Source organism: Meleagris gallopavo, unplaced genomic scaffold (assembly GCF_000146605.3).
Source record: "Meleagris gallopavo isolate NT-WF06-2002-E0010 breed Aviagen turkey brand Nicholas breeding stock unplaced genomic scaffold, Turkey_5.1 ChrUn_random_7180001953070, whole genome shotgun sequence".
NCBI classification, from domain to species: domain Eukaryota; kingdom Metazoa; phylum Chordata; class Aves; order Galliformes; family Phasianidae; genus Meleagris; species Meleagris gallopavo.
The window spans coordinates 1-24,681 of NW_011214122.1; the positions used below are offsets into that span (position 1 = coordinate 1).

At 40.1% G+C, this 24,681-nt stretch overlaps 1 protein-coding gene across 1 annotated transcript; it reads right to left on the reverse strand.

Moving 5' to 3' along the window:
- Positions 1-14,093: 14,093 nt before the first annotated feature.
- Positions 14,094-23,883, reverse strand: LOC104917000 (adhesion G-protein coupled receptor V1-like; the record flags this gene model as incomplete). The annotated part of the gene is made up of 3 exons (XM_031557731.1): positions 14,094-14,560; positions 22,013-22,190; positions 23,663-23,883. Coding segments are annotated over 3 exons (518 nt in total), but the record flags the coding sequence as incomplete, so codon positions are not given.
- Between the last annotated feature and the right edge of the window lie 798 nt (positions 23,884-24,681).

The window sequence follows — 24,681 nt, forward strand, 5'->3', positions numbered from 1 at the left end:
CAGAAATGAAAAAAAATAATAGGAGATACTCTAAATGACTCATGAGCAGCTTAGTTAATTTTCTTATTTATGCTTTTACTCTTGACTGAGCAATCACTCCTATTAGGGAGTGAGCTAACTTCCTGCAATAACAAAAACTATTCTTGGAAGATTTCTTAATAATGATTATTCTCTTAAATGAAGATCAAAACACTTGCACACTGAGATTTCAGTTCAACTGCAAGTAGTTCCTGTTATCTGAGTTATTTTTTTAAAGGAAAATACAATATTTTCATTTAAGCACACACAAACCATAAGATAAAGAACATGTGATGAAAGTGTGAGCATTATCTGCACAACAGTTCTGTACAAGTTGGAAAGCAATGTCCTTGCATATACACAATATCATAATACATCAAAATATAACACCATCCACAATTAAAAATTTCAATTGACTTACTCTGAAACTGAATAGAGGTTTTATAACTGGGCCCTAAGTGTCCCTACACAGGTGTGTAAGAATAAATCTCTTGTGAGAAAGTCATAGTGCCATAGTCAACCTTCCATAAAGTGATACAGCAATTGTGCTAATGAAAGAAGAATACTGTCATTTTATATTCATTTAGTATCCTTTAATATAATTATGTCAACACAAAGCATGAGGCAATGCATTAGTCCTATTATGTCCATGAGAGGAAGGCACAAAACATATAAAGCAATTGATTTTTTTTTTCCTAAAATAAGAACAGATATATTCATAAGCAAACATACATCTGAAGAAAACAAAAACTGTAATACAAAACATGTTTGAGATATGATCAGGTCTACAGTGTGAAATTTTCTGCTCTGCTGATGCTGCCACAAGAGCCCACTCTTCTACCTCAAACAGTAAGCAGATCAGAGAGAGCACAGGTGTAGAAAATCCTTCCCCCACTTCCTCGTCCCCTTTCCCTTCCCTTCTCTTTCCCTTCCTTCCTCTTTCTCCTTTCTCCTTTCCCTTTTCCCCTTCCTTCTCCCTCTCCCGCTCCCTCTCCTTTCCCCTTCCCTCCCCTTCCCTCCCCTCCCCATTTTCCCATTTTCCTTTCCCTTTTCTTCATTCCCTTCATTTTTTTCCCCATAATTACTGTGCAGCAGCATCACATTTTACTGGTCTTTATCTTGCAAAAACACTTCTTCAGGCCATACATCTCCAAAAGTCACTGTTTTACAGAAACAGAGTGACCTGTACTATTTACAGCAAATTCCAAAAGAAGCTAAATTCCAAATACAACTTTCACAGACAGCCTTCTTTCCTAGTCTGGATATAAGTTTATCGTGGAATTGCAAGAGCTATGGGCTGTTTTACTCCTTTTGCTTCGCCTGCCTGCTGTGGCTACTGACCAGGGCATTTCCACAGAAATCCCTGTGGAATTCCTGTGAGATTTCTCTTAGGGCACACTGCAGCCTGTGAGGATACAGCTCAGCTCCAGCAGGCACCCAGGGTGTGCGTACAGGGAGGCAGAGAGCTTCAGATAAAAGACAACACCTGTTTTCCCCTTAACCACTGGGGAAGGGTCTTGTTAAGCATGCATTGGCTGGGAGCATTTCTCTGGTGTGTTTCTGCAAGCCCTCTTTTTGAAACTTCCAAGGTAAATTCTAATTTTGCTTTCTCCTGTGTGTGTGTGTGTGTGTGTGTGTTTTGAGGGCTTCATTGCACTGTGCGGCACAACAATAAACCTCTAATTGCACAAGCTGGGGAAAGTGGATGAGGCACATCTGTCTTTTGAGCAGCACTCTTTTCCTGGACCTGAGCCTCAGTGGCTCAATTATTGTATAAAAGGAAGGCCTGAGATGACCTCCAGAAAAATCTGGATTTTTTTCTTCAGTAGTGGAAGGACAGTCCTGATCCTGCAAATCCATGTTGTTCTCCACCATGGTACAAGCATCAAGTTAATGAGTGTTTCAGGGCAGAAGCTGAGGAAGTGGCCTTGGAGCCATTTCAGGGCAAGGGGAGGCTTTGACTGATGTTTTGAAGATAACACAAAAATTCTCTTAAATTCCTGTTTTAGGTACCTAAAACTTTTGTGTCTGGCCAGGAGAATGCACCCTGCCCTGCTGTAAATCCCTGCAGCACAGATGCACTTTTAGGAATCCAGAGCTGGCAATGTGATGAGAAAATTCATCAAAGCCATGCTCTTTCCATTATTTCAGAAAATGCCATGTTTTTAAGAATATTCCATCTCTTGGCTTCTCTCTCCTTCCTTCCCTTTCTTGGAGGGGAGGAGAGAAGTGATTTCTCTTCACTCTCCTTCACACATACAAGTTCTGATTGCTGCCAGCGTCATGGTCAAGATCAAACTTTGCTTGGAATTTCTCTGTGCATTATCAGAATATAATGTTTATTTCACTGAGCAAATTCTTAACTCAAAGTCACATGTAATCAATCCTGCTTGCTGTAATATTCACTGGCTGTTTGCTCCACAGACTTTTAGCAGAATGACAGTAAAGCAGTTCAGAATCACTGTCAGAAAGCAGCCAATTGAGAACAATGCAAACAGGAGAAGCTCTGACCTGTGTCTGCAGAAATATGAGTTTGGGAATATTGATGAAAATATCCGTAATTAGTGGTTAGAAATAAAGCACTTCAGGCTAGCCATAATTTATAAAAGATCCAAATTTAGTGGAATTGTTGAAATTGATTAACTGACTTCTAGCATGTGATCATAAATTCATATTCAAACACTGAATGGAAACAGTGGAAAAGAACACAGCCCTTTTCAGTCCTGTAGCAGTCACATTATTGGAGTACTGCACTGCGAATATTTTACTGAAATTGAGTGTATTTGTATACTGCTGACACGGTGAATGATTTATTAATTAATATGCCTAACTAGTTCACTTTAATTATAGTTTACAAATTGTTTTAGATTACTTAACCAGTCTCTGGCTTCCTGCTGTTTGTTTTCCAGATTGTGGTAGAAAAGAGGTCAAAGTACGTGGTACAATTATGATTTATTGATTTAAACTGTAGAAGGGTAACAGTATTCTTGGCAAGATTACTTTTTTCGTGCCTTAAAAAAGGCTATTAGGCAGTGACTAATATTGTTATAGCTCTCATTTAAGATGATTAAATGGTTATATTTTATTTGGCGGTGTCTGGTTCAGTTTGAAAACAAGGAATCACTAGAGTGATGGGTGACTTGGAAAGCCTAATTGAGTGAGGCAGGTGGGAAGATACTGTGCTTTTGTTTCAATGTGGGGTTTGTGGATGTTAGGCAGTTTCTTACAATTAGAAAATTCTGTACGTATCATTACTAATTATTTGTATGGAATACAGAGATCCAAATCACTTTGGTTCACCCATGGCACAGGGAGTCTTGCTGGTGCAGAGTGGAAAGTCTGCAGCAAAATGGAAACTGCAGCAAAGCCTCATCTGATAGGCTTGTATACCTAGCTAATTCTGACTAAATCCTCTTGGATGTGTATGGAAGGTACAAGCCAAGTTCTTTCAGTTTGTTTGTTTTACAAATTAATGACTGAATATTCAAGCAGCTTTCCATGAGAAAAAGCATTTACTTTCAGTGAAATGCACTATTTATAGATATCCTCTAACTTCCCATTCAGTCACAAAGTCCAAATACCTTATCTCCAAGCAAAAATGTAACCTAGATCTTTAGATGAAACTAAAGACCCTGTATTTGTGGAAGAAGAAAAAAAGAAAAAAGGTAAAAAAAGAAAGAAGAAAAAGAAAACCACACATACACACACACACACAAAGGAACTTAGCATGTTATCTGCAACATTTCCTAACATGTCCTTTCCTTTTCCTTTAACATTGTGAAGTATGTTTGCTTTTAATCAATGTCAGGCATTCTGGAATGTACTAAGTGAGAGCGTAAGAGCAAGAGTGATTTAACCAGACATTAATAAAATCTCTATCATTGCTGTTTTTCCAACTTAGTGATCCATAGGAAAATCTTTCACGTTTTCTTGGGTTACCAAAGCAATATTACAATAAACTGCTGCTTTGTATTATTAATATTTTTTCACTATTTTTATACAAATTGATAACGCCAGTACCCTGAAGGTCCTACATGAATGAAGCAAAAGCTTAAAAGAGTGTTTTCTAATTCAAGAAAAATAATGTCTTTGGCAGAAGCTGAATTCTGAATTCACTGAGCTTGTGGGCTCAAAACCAGTTGTGCCCTTATTTCAGCAGGCTACTGCAGTGGGCAAGATTCTTACTCCTGTTCACCACATATTATCACCACCATCTGCTCTCACAACACATATGTTGACCTGTTTGTGCAGGCATCAGTTGTACAGCATATATGTACCCACTTGATCAAAAAAAAGCCAGAATAAACTGAAAAGTTAGTGTTGCCACAAGGGCTACTGTTGTTTAGAAAACCAAAGGGAGGAAGAATTAATAAGGAGATCATGTGGCCAGAGACAGACTTTCAGCCTCAGACTTGACAGTCAATCAAAAGAAGAGTGTCTCTCTTCAGCCCACTTAGTAACTTTGGACACCAGTTAAAGATCAATCCAGAAAGCCTGAAACAACCTTTCAGAATCAAACAGATCTCCTTTTATGGCTTCAAAGACAAATTGGACAAACATCCGAGGATAAGCTTTGTATCACATTTTAACCCACCTTTATTGAATGTTTAATCTAGCTGAGCAAGGATGGGGAAACTTCATGCCTATGTACTCCCTAGGTCTGCTTATGAGGAAGCCAGACCTGACTTTCCCGCTGCAGGCTGGACTGCCCAGTGAGGTGGGTCCCAGTGGTTGACAGACTTTCAAAAACCAATCTTGAAGCCTCCTGTCTCCTCTCCCCCTCATCTTGTGCCAGATCAGTTTCCAAATCTCTTTCCTTATAGTGCTAGTCATTCCCATACCTTACAGGTCCAGACAACAAACTTTTTCTCTTTCAAAACATGGCTACGTTGTCTATCACAGCACCCAAACTGAAGATTTAAAGGTGGGTTTGCTCAGGTCCAGCCCATTCTTCTTCAAGAATTTTGCCCTCAAGATACTGAAAGCATGGACATACTGGCAGTGCTTTATCTCTGCCCCATCTAGGCCTGTATCTGGCTGCTAGCAGCATTCCTCCGAGAGTAGTTCATTCCTACCATCTGATCCTAGACAGAAATGTCCCCAGCGATTAGAGGAGACAGGAGATCCGAGATGTACCCTGGGCACTGCCTAGGGCTGTCACTGTGGCTACAGAAAGCAAGATTCTGGACAAAGAAGATGACAGAAGCAGAATTAATTTTGTCTCTGCTTTTATGCGAACACCCCCCAGAGGGGCACTCCTGCTGCAGGCACAGCTGATGCAACTAGAGAGCAGATAGTGCATTTAACATCACTGAGGTCCTTGTGAGAATTAAGAGCAGTGGCTTCAGGCGATAACTTGACTGTCCTGTTTCTTGTGGAGCTATGTGAGTTGCCAAGTTTTATACTATGCTCTGCTTTTAATACTGATGTGCACCTTTCATTTATATCCTTCATGTAACTAAGGCTTTGTGGGAAAGGTGGGGGTGGAAGGCCATGTATGTCTTCTTCAGCCTCAGTCATCAGTCTCTGTAGGCTGGGACATTACCCTCAATGTCCTCAGCTTTAGAAGGTTTTCCCAAGACAGTGGCCTGTCCAACCAACTATTCCTGCTGCAGAACTAAGGCTGACCCAATCTAGAGAAAGGATAAAATGTATTGATATCAGAGGCTCATTTAGATGTGTTAGATGTACTTGGGCCTAGCACACTTCTTTATGCAGGGGAAAGCCAGGGCTGGCATTAATGCTGGGACATGGTGAGTGGGCCTAGTCCTCCGTGGGTACCCATGTGGCCTGGCCTGTCCAGGTGGTGCTTCTCACCTCCACTCACAGCAGTGGAGCCAGGATGGAGGCCAAGTGTATGCCAACACAGTGGAGGACAGCTGAAAAACTCGAAAGCATGCTGCTGTGATCAGGCAAAGTGTTTCCAAAACAAATGTGTCAGTCACAACATTCAGTTGCCTTTGGTGAGGTTGCACTCACCCAATTCTGAGGGTGCATTAACTAAAGCTGAATTTTAGGTTTTTGTGGGAGATCTGGAAATCCAATTTTTCCATCTGCAAACCAGAAGTTGCATTCATATTCATAACAGAATTCAGTCAAGACCTGATTTTAAAACCTGTAAATATAATCTATAATTCCCATTTGGTGCAATTCAATGTTGAGAAATGTGTGAGAGCAGGGGGACCAGCATCTTACCTTGAGGAGAAGTGGAGTGGTCACTGTCAGCCTTGCACTGCCAGCACAAATGAAAACAATCGCTGCAGGCTAAGTCCTGCAGTTGTTACTAACCAGGCTAAGATAATGATGCCCCAGGAAGACACTTTCTGTCTTCTTCGTGCTTAGTGAGATCCCTCTTCCTTTCCTTCTCTCTATGTTGTTCTGTCTACAAAAATGTAGTAATGCAAATTTCAAGCCCTTCCTAGAAAAATTAGTTTATATATTGAAATGCAATATGAACTCACAAAAATACCAAACTACTCCAATTAGAGAAGTTCTCTTTCTCCATTACAAGGAATTAAGCATTCCTTTTTTCCCCATTCCCCCAGAAAAACTAGAAATAGACTTAATTTTGAGCAAATCATGTATTACTACCACCAATATAAAAATATATAAGTCAAAAATGGAAGGTCTTTAATTAATTTCAACACAACAATTTTCCTTCTAGAGTTAGATACCAGGTTGAAAGATGAAACAAGCAGTTCAATTAGTCAGAACTAATGAATTCTGAAGACTTGTGGTCTACAGGCAATAAATTCGTGTTTCATGATCTAAATGTTAACTGATTTCATATGATATGTAAAACATTCCTTCTGTTTGGCTAGTACCTCTGAAAACAAAATAAAACAATAAAAAACGAAGTAATTCAAAGAATATTTCTCAGAGGACTTTGCTACATCCAGAGAAGACATGAATAGAAATGCACACTTTGTTTTTTTTGCTAATTCACTGTTTCAGAAAGCTAAGATATTTTAAAAATCATGTTAGGCTCCTTTTTATGAGAAGGAAAAAAACCTCAACTTCTGTTTCCTTTGCAATAAAAGAATGTTTTCATGAACGTTCAAGGCTCCTTTTCTGGGTTACAAAATCAAGACAATATTGTTTTTCCATTTACTTTCTCCTCTAGAGCACACTGCTTTCAAAAACAAGGTCTGTGACCCTGGGGCTGGATGGCATAACAGTGTACACTGGCTCCAAAGATTTAGCTGTCCGTCTCCTCAGGCTAAGGAGGATTCTTTTTCATGCTCTGAGGATTATCTTTAACATTAATCTCCCCGCGTTTCAAGGAGCCATGCCATTTGCATATCAGTAGGCTCCCCAACTGGCATTTGCCCTGCTAGTCCTCTGCGCATCACAGCAGAGCGTGCCATGCCAGAGGAGGATGTCTGTAGGTCAGGCATCAGCCTAACCCTTACTCCACCTCTGTGTGCAAGACTTCTTCTTTTGGCACCGAATTTAAGGGGTTGATGCACTCTGAACTCTGAACAGCCTGCAAAATAACCTGATTGTTCCTAAATCTGGCTCTAAAGATGCAAGAACCTGAAAGCTGTAGGCAAATTCTTGGTGGAGGACTGGCATGCTTGTCTCAGGTGCCTTGCTCTGGCACAAAGTGCTTACAGGAGATGTCTGTATCAGAGCAGTCAGAGAGAACTACCTATGTGGAAACACTGGGGAGCAACTGAGTGGTGGAAAAGAAAAAGGCAAGGAAGCTCTGGAAAGTTTCTCCTTTGCTCTACTGCTGTATGTTTTTTTTTTTTTCTGGACAGGAGTACTCACTGTCATCTCAAAGACCTACACAAACACACTGTTCCTTCTAGTGGGTGGCAGACGCTGTAGACACAAATGAAGTATCCTGCTAATATGAGCATGGCTCACAAATGGGAGTACAGCTTCAGGCTCTTTACAGCACCACAAACTCACCTCTTACTTCTTGAGACTAGACTAATGATGAGAACAGAGTAGAATAACCAAAGGTAGGGACGTGCTTAACACTAGGGGCATCCTCATGTGGCTTTGTCTGGGGTAGGAACTGACTTCTTAGGGCCTTAACAAGAAAAAGGTAAAAAATGTTATAACAAAAAAAACTATTACAAAGAAAATGATTTCTTTCTTAGAAGATGGAAAAAGAGACTATTCATATTTGGCATTATGTTTTAAGGAGGCCTGGCCAAGGAAGAGGGAGTACAAGAAGAATTTCTATGGAGGCAGAAGCTATCAGAAGGAATAAGTGAATAGTGAGTCTCCCTGGCCAGCCTGTAGCAAAGACTGAAAAGCTGAGAAATGGTGTGGGGGATAAAGGTCACTCCTTCAGCAGGAGAAACTCAGCTGGTGCTGTATTTTTAGATTTTTGCAGGGAGATGCATACAGACATCTGTGGCATGGGGGAGCAGACATGATGTGGGCAGAGTCAGAGGAGCGGGGCAGCACACAGCTCCTGCATCTCCCAAACCCAGGAAGCCAGCTCCAGGCAGCTGTGGGCCCAGAGCACCTCCAGCCTGGACAAACAAATCTCTCAGTCCTTCCTCTGCTGTTTTGGGTGCTGCTCTCTGCTGCAATAAATCTCCATCTTAACCGCACAAGAACCCCACATATTCCCAGCTGGTGACTTGCAACTGTCAGCTGCCAGCCCCATGGAGGGGCTCCTGTTGCCAGGAGCACCCTGTAAAGAAGCCCTGCTGGGGGGGTTGAGGTCAGGCTGACCTCCTGTCCTCCAGCTGTGTGGCAGAGAAGGCCACTCCTCTCTGGCACCATGCCACATGTGTCTCCACACTCCTTGCTTCTCATTGCCTCCTGAACCCACTGGGGGCATGGGCTCATATCTGCTATTCACACCTCCATGGCATTTACCAGCAGATAGCAAATTTCATGTTGTAAAACAGTGCATTACCGGGTAACTTTAGTGACAATGCTGATGAACTGCAAAAGATGGATCTTCCAGAAATGAGGGCTGCACTCAGAAATAAAGTCTGTACAGAAGGTAAGCAGTGCCAGGAAACATTCCCATGACTCTGTCTGTATTTTTAAAGTGTTAAACTGTCCTGGCACCAGCATGGCCTGCTCCATCCCACAGCCTCTCAGAAATTCCCCAGCAGCAGCTGGAGGTGGCACCCATGTTATCTCCAGACAGGAAGGAGCACAGGCAGGCTGCAGCCCCCTCTCTGTCTCCCTTTATCAGGACTCTGCAGCATTGATGCAGGAGAGATTTCAAGCCACGTCACTGTTTGTTTGTTCATTCTTTACTTCATGTACTTCTAACTCCAGGACGTGCTGTTCTCCCAAGGCAAGAAGAAATATGGTGCTGTGTGAATATGGTGTAGAAATCTGTCTGGTCCTTGTCAGATGGGAAAATCCTTGTATTTACTTCTCCGCTTCCCCACTGTGCAGAGCCAGGTCCATGTGGGTCTGTGTCGTAATGCTGTGGTGGGTCTCACTCACACTCGTGTGCACCACTGTGGGCTTAAAGTAAAGAGACGTTTCAGACATCTTCACGCATCCCTGCTGGCAAGTACCGGTGTATCCCATGTCTCAGGCTCAGCACTCATTCCAGTGAGGAAATGGGAAAATCATGCGCTTAGCCTCAGCTCAGGAACTGCCAAGAAGGAGGCCAGACATTTCCAGGGAAAATCATTTCATAATCTGGACCATAGTGTTTTAGCTTTCAGATGGAAACTGGATTTGTTTATATTCATTAAATTCCTGTATTCCATAATTATTTTCTGTCTCTGTATGCATGCTGATTTATACCTGTGCTTCATGTGTATCCCTCAAAAGCTGGGCAGACAGATGCTGCTGTTTGCTCTGTGTGAAGAGCAGAGCTGTGCTGGAGGTGCCAGATGTGGGAGGTTAGGGTGTCTCTGGATAAAATCACTGTGTGTTCAAACCTGCTGAGCTGCAGCAGAGGAGTGACCATGCTGCCTTTAAAGACTAACTGCTGAGCTGGGGAAAATCCTGACAGCTTCAGTAAAAACATTTCTCTGCACTTTTGACAACAGCCTTTGATGTGAGACATTCCTGGGGCCTTCTCCAAGCTGTATACCTTAGCCAGAGAGTGGAGTGAGGGCAGATAAATCTATATAAGAAATGACGGACTCTTTAGTGGAGTCTGTTGTGACAGGACAGGGGGAAATGGTTTCAAACCAAGAGAGGGAAAATTTAGACTGGACATAAGGAAAAAGTCTTTTATAACGAAGGTGGTGAGGCACTGGCACAGGTTGCCCAGTGAGGTGTTGGATGCTCCATTCCTGGAGACACTCAAGGTCAGGCTGGATGGAGCTCTGGACACCTGCTTGAGCTGTAGGTGTTTGCTTCAGGTCCCCTGTTTGCTTCAGGGGAGTTGGACCAAGTGGCCTTTAGGGGTCTCTTCCAACTCAAATGATTTTACAATTCTGTATGTTCAAGCTCATTGCTGATAATTCCTGGAATATCTCTCCCTTTCCTTCATCTCTAGGGAAGTCCTGGCAGTCTGCAGTATTAGCTGCCAGCAAAATAATACTCTGGGAAGGGCAAAGCTGATTCCTGTCCATTCACTTTAATCTTGTCACCAAGCAGAGTGGCGACACCAAAGACATGCCTCGTCAGTCTTCATGTGTACAGAGAGTAAAACGTTTAAAAGTAGCAGGATAGAAAGAATTACCAATAATTTTCTCAAAATCTTGTGTATTTGTCAAGGTGCTATCAGGAACACAGCTTTGGCTTAGTTAAAAAACAAGCAACAAGAATATTCTTACTTTTCAGGCCAGTTTATACAACTGAGTCAGCTCAGTTTCAGTGCAACATTAGTTCCAGGTATTCCGTTCAATAACACTTGAGTACCATACTGCAATTATTTCTATCTACCTAATTCATATAAGATAATGTTGAACAATGAAACAAAATATGGAAATGCTTCTTGATACTCTGAAAATTAACAGAATAGCATACTGAATTGAGCAGATTCATGCAAACTCACATGTGGCAGATTCTCCACACTACTACCCATGTAAAGAACTCAGAGGGAAAATCTGCTGCCAGCAAATTGGGAACACATGCTGATTTCTTACTGGTTTGCACTGGTGTTGGGGAAGCAGAATCTGTTATAGCTGCCCAAGGTCCACAGTACAGAATTAAGGAAGTGTATCCAAAAGCAGGATATACCTGAAGTTAAGCACTTTTCTAATAAAACCTCTACATGGTCAGTCAATGTAACATAATTTTATGTTGAACACAGGCACCCTTTGTTGCTGGGAAGCTGCCAGTACAATTTAATCTTTTGCACTGTGATGTTCTTTACAGGATGACAACTTTGGATTTGGATGTTGGCAAACGGAGCGCTTGTAGAAGCAGAACATGGATATGATGGGGCTCTTCTATGGGTTCTAAGGAAAAAGAAAATCTGAAGATTTCTGTCCAGATTATTGTCATGAGTTGACTTATTTTGTATATCCAAGAAGGGAAGTGAAACCAGAATTTTCCACATCAGCTTTTATAAAAAAAAAAAAACCTCTCCAAGGATATGTGTTGAGCTCAGTAATTTTCACCACTTATTCACTCGATTTTTTTTCAAGTGTCTTTTAAGGAAGTGAGTTTCCTTATGTTGGCACATAAGTGACAATGAACTCCTGAAACACATCCGCTCACTCATCTGTCCTCCATACTCTCTGCCAACGCATGTGAGTGGCTTTAGGTATAGCTAATTAGAAAATGAATCTTCTGTGTGCAGTGAGCTATGAAATTTTGCTACTAAATACTGCTCATTCTGCCCCTCAAAATAGCTTCTTGCAGAGGAACAGCAGCTCCTTCCCTATGGAAAAAACAAATAAAAACAAACAAACAAACAAACAAACAAAACCAACAGCGAGTGTCCTGGTGTATTTTACGGGAATGAAGCAAAGGTTGTAATGAGTTAGTAACTGTGGTCATTCAATGGAAAATCATCTAGCTGTGAGTTCATTCATCTTACGAAAACAAAGAAATCTCTGTACTCTCTATCACATTTTGGGTAACGCCTGAAATCAGAGCATTGCAGGAAGCACTCAGCCCTGCTGGTGTAAGCCAAGCTGTCAGTAAAGGTGCCCAGGTGTGGCCATCAGCACACCTGAGTCACAGTGCACATGGTGTGGCTAAGACCTGTGCTACTGAAACACAAAATTTTCTACAGACAGCATAGTATCTATATAAAAAGAGTGTCTAGAGCTGTACCTAGTGTTTATGTCATGGTCTTAAGCCATGTGAGCACCACCTAGAGATGGAAAATTCAGCAAGTGCTGGCAGCAGACACAATCCCACTGATCTAGTCTGAAAACGCTGATGCATTTACAGTAAATCCCTTACCAGGCCAGTTGTGCAACAAGCTGAAGTGACACAAAGTATTAACATTTATGGTGGTGAGTCAAAATCAAACAAACATCCTTCTTTTGTAAGCTTTCTCACAGCATGTAGTAGCATGTACTGCAAGTAATGAAGCATCTGTTACAGTCTCAGCTCTCGCAACTGAACAAGTGTTGCAATCATTCTGAAAGGCCAAGCTTCTGTTAAGGATTAGTGGATGGATGAGAACCTATCAGCTATGGCCAATGCTCATCCCAGTTGGTTCAGGAAGAACGGAGTTTAAAAAGAGTCTTAAAGAGCCAGATTTGCTGTGCAGAAATTAAAAAAATATACTACAGTATCACCGTATTGCAAATTGTCCCAAGCCAGTTTTAACTCCAAACTGAGCATTTTATTTCAGTGATACTTGCAGTACATTCCAGTTCTCAGTGTGCTGGTGTAGGAAATGGTCTGGTCCCATATAAAAATGACTTATGAAATGTCCTTAGATGACTCACTCTCTACTGGGTCACCCATTGTGATTCAGATGTCCTGCACCAGTGTTTGAGGTTCCCTTTCTCATATCGCTGTGCCTCATCTGCCTCCCATGCTGCAGTAAGGGTCATTCACACACTCCAGGTCAGCCTACTGGCTGCAGAGATTTGGCTTCGCTTACTCTGCAGCATGTCAAGCATAAACAGAGTCAACAAAATTCCTGGGAGTCAGAAATTTAAGGCTCGATGCAGCAGGGCACGTGCACATTAAATACAGGCATAGTCTTATTCTTCATCCATTCAAACGTGTACTTAAAAAGCACTCATTTAAGGGTTTTGCTGACCTGAAAGTGTCCTTCCATTTTAAAAATTATCTCTGTGTCTAGATACGAGTGTATGTGGTGCAGTCTGAGCAGTTATTACACTGCAGAGGTAATGAGAACTTTGTATTTGTTTTCGTTTGTCCCACATACATAAGCACGAGCAGTAAAATTTATGCATCGCTATACTAGAAATCGTAGAAAAGTGTCCATGAGAAAAGTTTTCATTTCACAGGTTGCTGCTCAGAGCTTACCCAACAGACAGCCTTCAGGCAAGATCCTGCTATAGGTATGAAATGCTTACTTCACAGCTACTGTATTTCCCTACGTGCTCAGAAACGTTCAGGGGAAAATTCCCTTGGTGCCTTGCTTTCGTGTGTTTCTGTTCCAGAGTATCTGAGCAAATGCAGGGAGTTAACAATTCCTGCAGGACCAGCCTGCTTCCCCCTGGGCTCTGAAACACTTCCCCTGTATGTTTTTTTTCTAGGGGAGCAGCTTTTCTTGCTAGTTTATGACCTCCAACTACTGATCTAACTCTGTGAGTAATGTAAGACTTGAGGCCTTCCATCGGAGGAGGGCTACACATGTGGCTCTCAGTGAAACTGACAGAAAATTCAACTCTCTGGAACTCCTCCCTTATTTCTACCTGTGAGGAGAACATGAGAATTCAACACTAAGAAAATAGCAAGCTAATGCAATCAGCAGCGTGCATACACCCTGGAATGGCCTTTTAGTCATTTCACTATTAGTTTGTCTTCCCTTCCCTGTTTGTTACAGATCATCACATATTTTATCAGTACAAAATGAGAATCAAGACCATCTTTATTTGCAAAGACCGCAGATTTGGGTGCTCTAAGGCCAACCAGAACAGTACAGTGTAGGAAACTGAGAACTCTTCAGTTAAAACACCTTTCTGTCCGAGGGGGTGTCTGTATCACCTTCCAGCTCCACAAGCAGCCAGGAGAAATAACAGGCTTGGTTGTATCAAATGGACTCTATTGCTTTTATTAGTCAGTGTTACACATACAGGTTAATTAAAAAAAAGCTACAGTTCATGAAATATGTCATCTCACTACACGATACAGATCTAGGCCAAATGACACTGTATCTATTGATGCTCACTGTAAAAAACCTACAGTTTATTTTCTGAAATACAAAAACTCAAACAAACAATTCTTTGTTAAGCGCTCAGTACAGCTCACAGCATTTTACTACAGAGTTTAATACAGTGTTTTCTTGAAAAGGGAAGTACAAATAAAGAAGTACATAGGCTTGAACTGAAATTTAAAAAAAAAAGGAAACAAAGGAAAACGAGCAAGCAGTGGAGTTAGAGATGGGTGTCTGCTATGGGGATTCTTCTAAGCTCAACAATCTGCGAGTTTGCCATGCTGCCCCCGTCCTGGCTGCCATGGCAAGATTCGTTGTCACTGACGCTGAGACCAGCACCTAAAACAGAGAAGACAGAAAACTCTTAAGAATCAGAGAGGATTGAGTCCTGAGACAGAAACGGTGACATTGTGCCCTTTTACAGGGCGGCTCTGCTTCATTCTGATTGTTGAAGTTCTTAGAAACTATACAACATCATGACTGATGTCTGGTATTGGTCAACAATTCTGAATACTCAGATTATAATATTATCTGTTGCAATTTTGTACCCCCCAGATACGCTTTTTACAATTCCACTGCCAGTCACTTTAATTTCCTAGTAAATGGCACAACAGCTATTCAGCAGTTGCCTTGAAATCATAAGAGCATAAATCAAGGCCTGTTTAGGTTGGGTTCATGGACTGACTGTTAAGAGTCTGGTATTTCCAAGGATAGTTTAATGAAGAATTGACTTTTAATGACATAATTTCCCTGTTAAATTATAATTCCAGCTGTTTTAATAAGATTTTAATTTCAACATGATAAAATATGCTGAATAAATATTTTTTAAACCCACATTTGGCACAAGCTGGTGTATGGTGTTTTCCTTCTGCTGTGCGAGAATACTAGCCTTTGGACAATGGAAACTTCCACAACATGTCTGGAAGAGACCGCTGGAGGACACCTTCTCCAACTTTTTGTCACAGGAGTTCTGCTACCTAGCTGCTTCCTTGTTTTCTCTCTCATTTGTGTAGTGTGAAATACAGATACTTGCACTACTTTTTATGAAATGAGCATTTTTACAGACTACTTCACAGAACGTCAGTGGGAACTATAAATTCCATTGCATTTCCCAGTCCTTCTGTCTTTGTATTGTAGAGCGAATTCTAAAAAATACTTGGGTTGTGTTAGTGTTCAGATCATCTGGGCTTCACATTTTGGGCTGTACAGCTCAGAGCTGCACATCAGTGTATTCAGGCACTGATGGTCTTCCAGAAATGCCACTTACAAATAACTAGGAAAGTTACTCATTTCAGGCAGAGGTAGATCTATAACTACACTCAGTTAAAGGGAGTTGCAGAGGAATGACACTTGGCACAAAAAGCCCTGAACAGGGTATGCCAGGGGAGGCAATGGTTTCCATTTTCATACTAAAACACAACTTTAGAGATGTCTGTGTTGTACAATGAATTTCTTTTTTCTGTCTCAGCTGACATTCCAGGGTTTCCACCTCACTTTGTTCTGGTGTTTGGGTCTTGTGGAGAAAGTGCATTCAATCACATCTGTCAGAGGAGACCCAAGCTTGGTTTTGTATGACCCAAGCTCTTTAAAGACCAGCAACTACTGTCAGACTGTGATGGGAGTAAAGAGATATAGATGGATTGATATTGTAATAAAGGCGAGAAGTTTAGGGTCTGAATCATTACAAATCTTGTTAATAAGTGTACTAAAGGTAATTAAACCACACTTACTCATTTAAATTTACATGCATATTTAACCTTTTCATCAAATTACAGTCCTAATGACTAAAAGCTGTTCAAAGTCCTGGGAAAAACAACAATTGCATGAGCAAATTATTTGTTTTTTTCTTATCTTCTCTAAAACTGTTTGCTTTAGAACGGAAACATGAGTGTAATAGAGAAGATAAATCTGACTGCTGTATTTGCCACTTGGTGACAGAAGGACAAGGTGATAACTGTGACATAAATAAGGTACTTGAAGAGAAGAAACAAAAATTCTTATTTAGTATCATTAACATTGGAGCTCACATAGAAAGATTTATTTTGGCTAAAAAGGACACATTTCAAAAATGGAAAAAGACATGACTGAAAACATTTAAAGTTATATTACAAAATTTTCTTTTTACATGTCCAAGAACATTCATGCTGATGATTTTAAGGTGAATATTGAACTGAACAGGGTTAGAAACACATTTGGATCTTACTGGTGGTCATACTGCAATTATTTAGTATGAGGTTTCCAGAAGAAACTGGATGTGTGTGCTGGTTAGTATGAAAACACATGCTGTGTGCTGGTTAGTATGAAAAGATCAGATACAAGACTAATCTCCTGTTATACCACACTTATTCTGAAATTTCATGTGTGCGTGCTTTGTGGGAAGTTAAGAAGGGATTTTTTATCATTAAGGACTTCTTATCAGGTAAACCTGAGACTGGAGCAGACTACTTGGGGTTTACAACAGCCCTGTTCAGCTGCTGATACAAAGACAAACTATTTAAAAGCTGATCCTTTTTAGGAATGAGAGCTGAGGTGTAACCAGGATACCAGCTCACCAAACAACTGACTGGCGGGGAAGGGTACAACTGTTTACATGATGGAGTTTCAGAGAGTTCATAGGTTCAGCTTGTCCTCAGATTAGAGGAGAATTTAAACATAATCCTATCCAAAAATGCATGTACTCCCTTAGAGATGCTGCTGCTGGGTAGCTGGCAGTATTACTTTCCCCCAGTTTGAAGCAACTACATCACCAAAAAAAAAAAAAAGGCAAAAAAAGCCGATACACAGAAGCGAGGCCTTTCTTTTTGTATCACAGGACTAGGGACTAGCTAAAATTGAGAAGTCACTGAGCTTTGCGAAATCAGCAAGATCCCTCCAGTGACATCTGCTGGTTGAAAAACTATCAGTGCATGCCTACGTGCACTGAAACTACAGTTATTACCATTTACTTTCACTGAAGTATTTTAAGTGAGACGTGGTTTGTTTTGCAATGACTGTAGTCATTATATCTTGGGGGAGGTTTTTGTCTCATAAGCACTTCTATATTGTTTCCAAAATTAATCATAATTTATGTTGAATGTATAAGGTGCGTTAGATAGAAAAATGCTACGTGGGCCATTCATTGCTACTTGTTCATTACTACTTGTAGGGATTTGACTTACAGAAATTACACCAGTGGCATTTTGCCACTGTCTAAAGCTTATCACCCCACTGACAGTCTCCAAGGCATTCTACTGCATGACATTCAGAACGTGAAATTTCAAAAGTTTCTCTGATTCTGGATGCCAAACATGAGATACTTAGTTCCTGAACTGGGTACCTAAAGTGATGACACCAAAGTTTAAAAACGTGCTGATTTTGGAACCCCAGTTCAAAAACTGAAATTTATGAGTTAATTTGTGCTACATTTCATTGTCATAGCTGCATTTCTATTTTTTTTTCTTTCAAATTCACATAACAGGTTTTTTCAAGGATTCTCCGAGTTGAATATTTTTTTTAATACTTTATGCCTCTATTTAGAGCAAAATACATTCATATTACTGATGGGGAAAAATTCTATACTCTCTGATACATATTTGGAAAGTGCCATGTACTAGGCTGGTATTCCCAGCTCTGACCCATAAACATCTTTGCAAGCAACTTGCGACACAGGTGGGTCATCAGTCAGGACAGGAGGGGCTTAGAGCCTCTTTCAAAGGTTTTGTCATGTTTTGAAATAGAATGGTTTGGTTTAGTATTGTGTACCATGGAAGGGGAGGAACAAGAGCATTTGTGGTGGAAACATGGATGGAAGATAAGAGACCAGTAAAGCTGTCATGCATTTATGATATTTATGCATTAGAGCAAAGCTGCTGTTTGGAGATTCCATCTATTTTTATTCAGTGAGCTCAGTTTTTTATCTCCCCAGGCCTAGCCAACACAGAATTCCCCAGAACATCATGTTATAGTGGGCTTTAGCCTAAATGCCTGCAGCGTACAACTCTCTATCAGAAAGGCAACTGTCTTATTAAATCATCTACTGATAGAGACAAACGAAGAGGACAAAAAAAAAAACTAAGTTCAAAATTATAACATTTTAAAAGTTAATTAGTGCAATTAGCAATAACAAATTAATAAGAAATTATGACTTTAGTGACAGAACAAGCCCATCTTTTATACTATTTGCGCCACATAAAAAATTCTGTGGCTGTATGATGCAAGGTTTGTGTAACATTAGCATAAAAACTGGATACAAAACAGCACATTGTTGTGTACCTAATTAGCCAGAGACACAGCTGTCTGCCTTCCTATGATCCAGTCCATATTCCAGGTTAATCTGTAATGTGGTCCAGCATTAATGATTACGGAACCAAGGGCTAAGTGCATAGTTCTGCCACATGTCTCTTTAGCAATCAGGTAAAGTGTGCCAGTGCATCTATTTGTGCAGCTGCGCTGCAAACTGCAAATTACTAAACCATTGCAAGGCAAAAAGAAAGTTGTGCAGTGGAGGTTTCTGTAATGGTTTTTAAGCTGTATAGTTTCAGCCATCTTTTATTAATGCCACACAGTATGGCCAATTGCAATGCAAGAGTGAAGCAGGATGACAGGAATGAGATTTTAGCTTTGCTGACAGCTAAACAGACCTATGATTGCACCCTCTTTCTCACTGATCCTGGCTGCCAGAGTAAACGTCAGGTCTGCAAGCACTGAGCACAAATTAAAGTACCCTTCAGACAGCTCCAAACTACATAAGCAGAAAGGACAGATAAAATGCAGAGAGGCATAAAAGCATTTCTGCATATTCATCTGCTAATCAACACTGATCCTCACCCAGTCTTCAGAGTAGGAGCTAATGTTTTTGCACAGCTAAGGCTGAATTTGGTTACAGATTGACAGTTTTAGGGAATGACAGATAATGAAGGTGTCTATTTCTGCTTATTAGAGGTAAAATTCAAGGAACAGCAGAGCAAGCATTTCTCTTCTACCTCTATCCTCACGAGCCACACTTCTCAGTTCTGGAGGATAAAAACAGCTGATATGGTGCAAAAAGCACCTTTCTTCCACTCTCCCAGGAGCTTTTCTTTTCCCAGACAAGGAATTCTCAGCTGAACTAAAGTGTGGACTATGAAGGTGGGGGAGAACTACTTATGGGCATCTTTGCTGCTGATATGTTTGAGGCTATTTGGTGCTGGGCTGCTGCTTTGAGCTGGGACTGGTGTAAGCAAACATCAGACTGACAGCGTGGAGTGGCTGGAGGAGAGGAAAAGGGTGGGGTGAGGAGGGAGAGTAGGACTCTCTGACCTGCGCCTCTGCGGTTTCATGTGAGAAAACTAATGATGCAAGGGAGGAAGAAGAAATGTGTAGGCAGAGGGGACTGGCTCTCATCAGTGGCTGCCAGCTTAAACCTATCATAAAATTTCCTTCAGCTCAGTGCATGTAGTAACAACTGAAGCCTATCTTGAAATGTAGAGAAGAAATCTAGATTTATATCACCTCTTGTTCCTTTTAACTGTCTTGATGTTGTCTCTCATGCCGTCAAAGCACTTTGATTCATTAGCCATGCACTGGATTGGAGAGGTAGAAACAAAACAGCAATGATTTCCATTTTTAGAGAAACTCACGTCTTGGTTTAAAGCACATGTTGAGCTGCAGCTTGTATCTAAGGCAGTAGCTGATAAACATTTACTTTGGTGGTTAAAGCAACTCTAACCTCAGTACCTCCTCTTCAGTTTGGTTCGTTCAAGTATATGTGGGGCTGAAACTAGATGGGACTATTTTTTTCTTAGAAATAGGGGAGTTGTACCCCTGTAACCGTTTGGGCATGAGAACAGGTGTTGATGCAAAAGGTACAGGTTCTACTTGAACAAGTAATGTAAACAAAAGTTTTTTCTCAGACTGTGCCCTGAGGTCCCAACTTCAAATCTTACAAGCTTCAAAAGGCTCACAGGAACAAACGATAATATTAATGTAAATTCTAGAGAAGACAATAGTAAAAGGAAAAAAAAGTCAAAAACTTGTTTGAAAGTTACTTCATTTCATAGGACAGTAAATAAGTAAGGTTGGAACTTGAAGATTCATACAGAAAAAAAAAATAAAACAAAAATCAACCAATCCTAAAAAGAGTTGTGGTGTGTTATGTTAACCATCACTTTCAACTACTGTAGATGCCTAGATTGCTCTTTGTGATTTAATTTCAGTATTCCACAGTGCACAGCGTTTACCCCAGTGAACAGGCCAGCTGATGTCAACTGAGTTGCTCAAGCAGCGAACACCATATGCAACAGTTGGGAAGTTAAATTTGAATGGTTTCCTATGGCACTAACATCCTATGGATGACTTAGTTTCCTTCAAAATATTCTGAGTTAAAAAAATTGAAAGTTACACATTTAAAAAAGGGTTTGCAGTTCTAAGTTTATGCATTCACATTTGAAAGCCTTGCCCAAAATCTTTAAGTGCACAACAAAGAATTTGTAATCTGCATAGTTTCCAGGAAAATCAAAAGGTAAAATAGAACATCTGTGACAAACTTTATAAAAAAAATCATTACATAGCACTAGCTCAGTTTTAAATCATCCAGTTATCTTCATAATCAGAAGAGGTTTCTGCAGTGGCAACTGAATTAAGAAATTAAGTATTATAAATAAGCTGAACAAAATGTCCCTTCATTAGCATTCCCAGTATTCCAACCAGTTCAAATATTCTCACTGGTGCCACAGAGGGGGAATTATTGGTAAAGTGTCAGAGAACTTAACCTGATGATTCAGCCAGTTGCTTGGTGAGGCCCTCAGGAACATAACAGGAGGTTGCTTGAGTGATCCTAAGGATAACTTCACCAAGCTAGCTTACATATTTCACCCATGTCTACAGGGGGTGGGCTTGGGTTAACATATGCTAGATTTTACCAGGTGAGGCTCCTTTCCGTTTCTGGTCTTCTTATTAAAATTTCTTACATTTACTTATCTCTAAATTAGGTTTTGCTTCATTTCTTCCACTGAAGGCTATCCCTGGCTGCCTATTTATGTCATTATTTGAATGATGACATTTGAAACTGAGATTTCATTGGTGGAGTGGGTGAGAAAATAGAAAAGCAATACTACAGTGAGGATAAAGCTGGGAATTTTAAAGACTTGAACTCTACGAACATTGAGAAGACTTTGACTACAAATGATTTCTTTCACAGGTGTAGCTTGAGTGTAGACATCTAGAGTGCCTTCCCCGAAGCTTTGTTATTTAGCAACGTGGTGAGCTCATCAGAGTTGGCTGATTTAGGCAGAAATCTGTCTAGCTTATTTTTTCCAGTGTATGCAAGTTTCAGGTCTGAATTTATTTTTGACACTGTGAAATACAAATATTGTTCTTACACTTACATGTTATTTATGAATTTATGCTTATATGTATGTAATAAAATATGTATATAATAAATATATGTATATAAAATAAAGACAGGAAATACATATACTCTAGACATCAACTCAAAAAAAAAGGAATAGGAAAAAAAGATGGCCAATATCTAAATGCAGCAAGTTAGCTTTTCATGAACTTGTGAAAAAATGTCAGAGCCTTGAATCTGCTGCTACATTCTATATGCCTGTGAATTATCATGACTTAAAACCTATTTTTGCATAGACCTTCTCTATTAAATAGTCTGCACAATATCTTTAGTTCACAGAATAGCAGACCAAGCCAAAACTTTTCAGCTCATATTTTCAATGGTAATTAGATTAAATTAACAGGAATTGGATCTCATGAAATGGTGACACCATTCGAGTGAAGAACAACGTAACAGTCTGAGAAACAAGGAGAGCAATCACTCACCAGTCTTTAATGCAAATATTAGGTCATCAAACTCCTGTGATTCCTCATCAGCAACCAGGGAGCTGTTACTAAATCCTCCTGAAGGGTGGAAAACATTGCCATTTTGTGGACTCTGCTTAAAGGCAGAACTAGCTTGATTCGCAGGCTGCAAAGATGCTCTCTCCCAGTCTGCTGGCACCTGTAGAGTTTAAAAAGACACAAACACATTAATCATCAAATCTACACTGTAAAAATAACTTACATGACTGCTATCTTGGAATATCAGACTAGAATCTATAACCTGAATTCAAAATCAGATTTAGAGCCAGCTCTTCAGTCACTTCTGTATTGAACTAGGCAGCTTAATTTAAATACACACATACATACATAAGTGTATGTACTCAAAACAAGTCATTTAACCTTGTGCTTACTACAACCTGCCTTACACGTCTCAAAATTTTAAAAACATTTTCCTTTTGCTGAACATTGGCCCCTGGTATAGAGAACTTTTGAGTAAAAGCACTGAGTCGTTCCAGCCAAAATATGCTCTATGACTCTCCTCTCACCACTGATTCTTCCTTCACTGGATCCTCTTCCTTCCACAGCCACAAATCAGCATTACTTTGCATTTGATGATTTGCTGTTGTCAACTTGTTGCTTTCTAGGATCTACCAATACAATCTCTTAAAGTCATTTATCAGTCTTTGAAGGTGTTGGTGTGCAGCCCTACAGCTTTGATAGCAACTTTGCTATATTTCATCCACCACTTCATTTTAAAGTGAAGTGAATATATGAGTGAAACTCATATATTTTATGACAATCAAAATACATCTTCGTGGCATATTGCTCACCCATTTTTTGAGAGACAAGAATATAAAAGATTGCTTCATGGAGCTGAGAAGCTATGCTGTCCACTATTCCAGAGAGTCAGACACCATCTTAAGTGACATTCTGAGAAGCCCAATCAACAGCAATCTGCCAAGAGGCAGCTGAAGGAGCTTTAACACCCTGACAAACATACATTTGAGCAAGCAGAGAAATGGACAAAACAGACACAGTTGAGCAGCTTGGTTTCCATAGAAAGTATTACTAGAGCTGACTTGATTCTTTGAAATATTTCAATTCCATTAAATCAGCTGGAATCTTCTTCATCAACACTCAGTAAACATACATAGCATCAAAAGTCACCTTGGTTTACTACAGATAGTGAAAAATAGATACTGGCAGCACTCGAGTTCCAGAAATGATGAGATTGAAAATAATCTCTCTCAAAATTAACAGAGCATGACTTTGTGAAATTCAAAACTTAGAACTCATCTTAAGACCCATGGCTAGTTGAAAGAATACTCCTGACATTTTTGTTTCTTGTGTCCTACTTCTGACAGCACTTTAACCAACCTCTGTAGCAAATTAAACACACGAGTAGAAAGAGAAATTACCCAGATGGGATGGTGCCATCGAGTTGTAGGTTCCAAGAATATTGTCATGGCCAATGATAATATTTTTTTACAGTAAAAGGAAACTTTTCTCCCATACACACTCAGGGATAGAAAGAAAGAAGGAAAAAAAAAAAAAGGGAACTGTGATAATTATCATCTCGTTCACTTCACTTCAGCATTACCACTTAAAAGTACATTTTTAACCCACGCAATAACTATGGAACATTGTTACCTCTTCCATAGCACTGATGAGGTTCTGAGTAGACTTGCTGATTTCTCCCCCTGCAGCTGGCAAACCACTGCCGTGAGTGAAGAAAGCAGATCCTGGAGTGCTATGTCCGTTCATGTCTACAGTATAACTTGCTTTCACAGGACAACAAAGTTGATTATGCAGGATGAAATATACAACAAAGACATAAAGACCCTGGAACATAGGGAGAGAAAAAGAACATCCTTATGTGAAAAGAAGGAAGCTTAGTTCAGATTTTGAACATAATTATAGCAAGGTCCAATATGCTGTAACAGATGCCTTCCATTACACCAGCAGCTCATGCCTCACAGGGCTGCAGCTAGTTTCTCTGGATAATAAGATGTCATCACTGTCAATCAGAGGCCTGGACTAAAACTAAATGTACATCCAAAGGCCTCCAGTTAAATGCTATCCTTCCCACAAAAACAAACAAGCAAAAAACAAGCACAACCCAAAAGAGTAATTGAAAATGATTATTTGTTTGAACCCACATAGTTCCACAGCAAATCCAAGTTCACAGCAACGAAAACAGTTTTACAGTTGTCCTAACAGCGAAAATGTGGTTACGGGCTGCCTTTGCAATAGGCTTTGGCTGTTGGTCCCTAGCTACAATTTTTGTTTTCTTACTGACCTTGCTAATTCTTATATTCTCGCCCCAGCTTCAGTTTGCATTTCTGCTGTTACAGACACCAAGTTGTAACCATAAATTATATTCTCTATGGTATCCACTAATCTAATCACACTGTCTTTCATTTGTGATTACTATAAAGAGTGTACGGAGTGTCTCTAAAGTTCTTCTTTAAAAATTGCTAATTTTGACCTTTAGGTTTAGCTAAGAAGTGTATTATATAATTATTATAATACATAACATATATATGCACTGTATATATATATAAAATATATAATAATTATTATAACCATATCTTCTGTTTGCTTAGAAATCCAGTGATCGAATTTCTGAATATGCAGTCTGACTTTCTCCTTCTCTAATTATTAAATTG